At 32.8% G+C, this 3,011-nt stretch overlaps 1 protein-coding gene across 1 annotated transcript in view; it reads left to right on the top strand.

Moving 5' to 3' along the window:
• The first annotated feature begins 711 nt into the window (after positions 1-711).
• LOC107851174 overlaps positions 712-3,011 on the top strand; it is a 7,151-nt gene continuing 4,851 nt past the window's right edge. Inside the window, exons 1-2 of the mRNA XM_016696102.2 lie at positions 712-947; positions 2,350-2,592. Of these exons, the coding sequence (XP_016551588.1) occupies positions 930-947; positions 2,350-2,592 (261 nt within the window). The 5' untranslated portion in view covers positions 712-929. The remainder of the gene's footprint in view (positions 948-2,349; positions 2,593-3,011) is intronic.

Here is a 3,011-nt window from a genome sequence, read left to right as displayed (position 1 = left end):
TGGAATAACTTCTCCCGTCACGAATTAGTGGAACATACATTGCTGAAAAATTCTTTTCAAATAACAGCTTAAAAGAAGTCTGCTATTCCAATTGTCCCGCCATGTATATGGGATAACTTCTCCCATCATTATGGTATAAATGCTGAAATAAATAATTTCGATGATAACTATTTTCAGATATTTTGAAATTAATATTGATTTCTTTTAATTAATGACGTAGACTTTTAATAAAAGACCATGTGGCAAAGCTATTTTTAAAAACTCATCATTAAAAAGTAATGACATGAGTGAGTTGATTTTATAACGGTGATGACATGAATGAGTCAAACTTTTAACTGATGGCATAAATGAGCCATTTCTGATAGTTCAATGGTATATTTGAGCCTTTTTGCTTATTTTAATTAATGATTTGGATCTCTAATAATGGTCACGTGTCAAAGTTGTTTTTGAAAACCACCATTAAAAAATAATGTCATGGATAAGCTGGCTTTATAAGGACAATAACATGAATGAACTCAAATTTTAACTGATGGCATAAATAAGTCATTTCTGGTGGTTCGAGCTTTTTCCCCAAAAAAAATATTCAAACCCCTTTGATCCCGTTGGATCTCTAGCTAGAGAAAACGTGTCAAGTGTTCACAGCTAGCATTGAGCTTTGCAAAGACGGTATGACAAAGTTAAAAAGGGCAAAAGCTGTAAATACCGTGTGAAAGCTCAATGGCAATACCGTAGTTAAATACGACTACATGCCTTATTTGTTCCTTAAAATCTCTTTATATACTTAGTTTCTTTATTCGATGACGATATAATACATATCTATAGCACAACTATAGGCCCCTGAGCTTTCCTCCTACGAGCTTGCTTTTCTTATCTCCAAAAGAATCCATTAATTTCTTTTTTCAAATTTACTTTACTGTTCAGTTTCTGTAATGGATGATCGCAAGGAGGTAAAGAAAATAATAAAGCTTAAATCTGTGTTAATATTATGCATAATTTCTACTTGTTTGTTTTTGCTTTCTTTTCTTTTCTTGCTTACTTTACTTTTTTTTTTTTAGGAGAATTTGAAGTTGGGAAGTAGATTCTTGGTTTTCTTGAAGTTCATCATATGAACGTAGCTTCGATACTTTGCATTTTACATGAATGAAATTGACCCCTTTTGCAAAGTTTTTTAAGTTTTGTAGTTTTCTTTTTTCTTGGTGGGGGGTATTTTTCTTAACTGTCTTGTTTTCAATATTTTTGGATACCCTTTTCTGGAAGTAGTATATGAATCTGAAGTTTGAGCTTGTTCTTTGTTGAATTATCTGAATGCATGAATCAGTCAAAGTGTTTGTCTTTTTGAAAATCTCTTGATGATTCAACTGTTTGAAAAAGTTTACTGCAGTGGTCAAGAATTTATCATTTTGGTCAACTTTAATCATGTTGACTAAAATATAATTGGGGGAAGTAGTCCAAATTCTCAATTATTCTTCCTTCATACTATTTCCTATCTCCTCTTTCTTTCTTTTTTTTTTTTTTTTTTTAAAAAAACTTATGTTTATAAGTTGATTGATAGAACTATTGTTTGAACTTTAGGATTAGTCGGTCTTTCTGAATTTTCAGTTCTTTGAAAATGTTAGGTCAGTAGAAGGCAAAAATTGTGTACCTAACAGTTGATATCTGCTAGTTGGGCCAGTCTATGGATTTCTGTTTATGTTAGTGTTTATTTTTAAGTTAGGTTGTCTATTTTTTGGATATATACATGTGTGCCTCATCGAAGGAATGTGAGCGACTTAATCAAAGTTCTGTTGTCCCTTTTTATGGCAATAAATTTGAATGCTTAGTTGAATATGAAGTCACTTCGTTTTAGATAAAGCAATAGTATGTAGACCAACCTTGGAGTGACAAGTACTCCTTAAGTCCCATGGGATCGGAGTCGCTTTTGTTAGGAAATACTTTAACCCTAATATAGGACCTGGATTTAGTAGTACTCCAATGCGAGTCCCGAACACCGGATGGAAATCAACAAATAAAAGCAATAGTATGTAGAAGATCTCAGGTGAAGACTCATTTAAGGTCGTTCTTATTTGTTGCATTTATGAGGAATAAACTTGGGATTCCCTTACTGTTTTACATTTGACAATGTATAATGTTATGTGGGTTGCCAAAAACCAGATTCTTGAACTTACTATGTTAAGAAAGATCTTGACGCTTACTAGAGGGAATTCGATCAAAAATGAAAATTTTGGATATCCTTCTTAGCAGGTGATGAATTGCCTATAGATTTTGTACGTAAGTGCCCGATTAAATTAGCAGAATTTTGGATATGGATTATTATTATGCAAATTGACGGTGATCTTTTCTCATTAACAGAAGGCTGCACCATGGCTATCAGTGCCACAATTTGGAGACTGGGATCAAAAGGGTGGTGTAATGCCAGACTACTCAATGGATTTCTCAAAGATAAGAGAGAACAGGAAACAGAACAAGAGGGATTTGTCAAGAGCCAGTCTTGGAAATGAGGAAGAACTTATTTCCTCAGCTAATAAAAAGTCAAATACTGTTCACTCAGCCCACAGTGATGAGCTCCATTGCCATCAAAACCACTCTCCAACTGTAAGTTCTTTTGTCTTTTTAAATTCTTTTTTCACATTTGTACTTTCCCATATAGTTTAAATGTGCTTATAGAGTTAAAGCTAAGTGTCAGATAATTTCTGTGAAAATATGGTACTCCCTGCCTACAAGAATTTTGTCTATTTGATTTTGATTTGGTACGAATTTTAAGAAATTAAAAAAACTTTTGAATCTTCTGACTTTAATCATGTGGTCTAAAACATGTCATTTTGAAATTTGAAATTAAAGAATTATCAAAAAAGGGAAGAAATATTATTTTTAAGAGGAACTAAAAAGATGCCTTGGTGTATACTTTTTGCGGATGATGTAGTTTTGATTGGTGAGTAGCGGCAATGTGTTAATTATAAGCTGGAGGTTTGGAGACAAACTCTGGAGTCTAAAGGTTTCAGATTGAGTAGGAC

This window comes from Capsicum annuum, chromosome 12 (genome assembly GCF_002878395.1).
Source record: "Capsicum annuum cultivar UCD-10X-F1 chromosome 12, UCD10Xv1.1, whole genome shotgun sequence".
Lineage (NCBI taxonomy): Eukaryota > Viridiplantae > Streptophyta > Magnoliopsida > Solanales > Solanaceae > Capsicum > Capsicum annuum.
The sequence above is the reverse complement of the archived record's forward strand: the minus strand, read 5'-3'. Positions and strand labels throughout refer to the sequence as shown.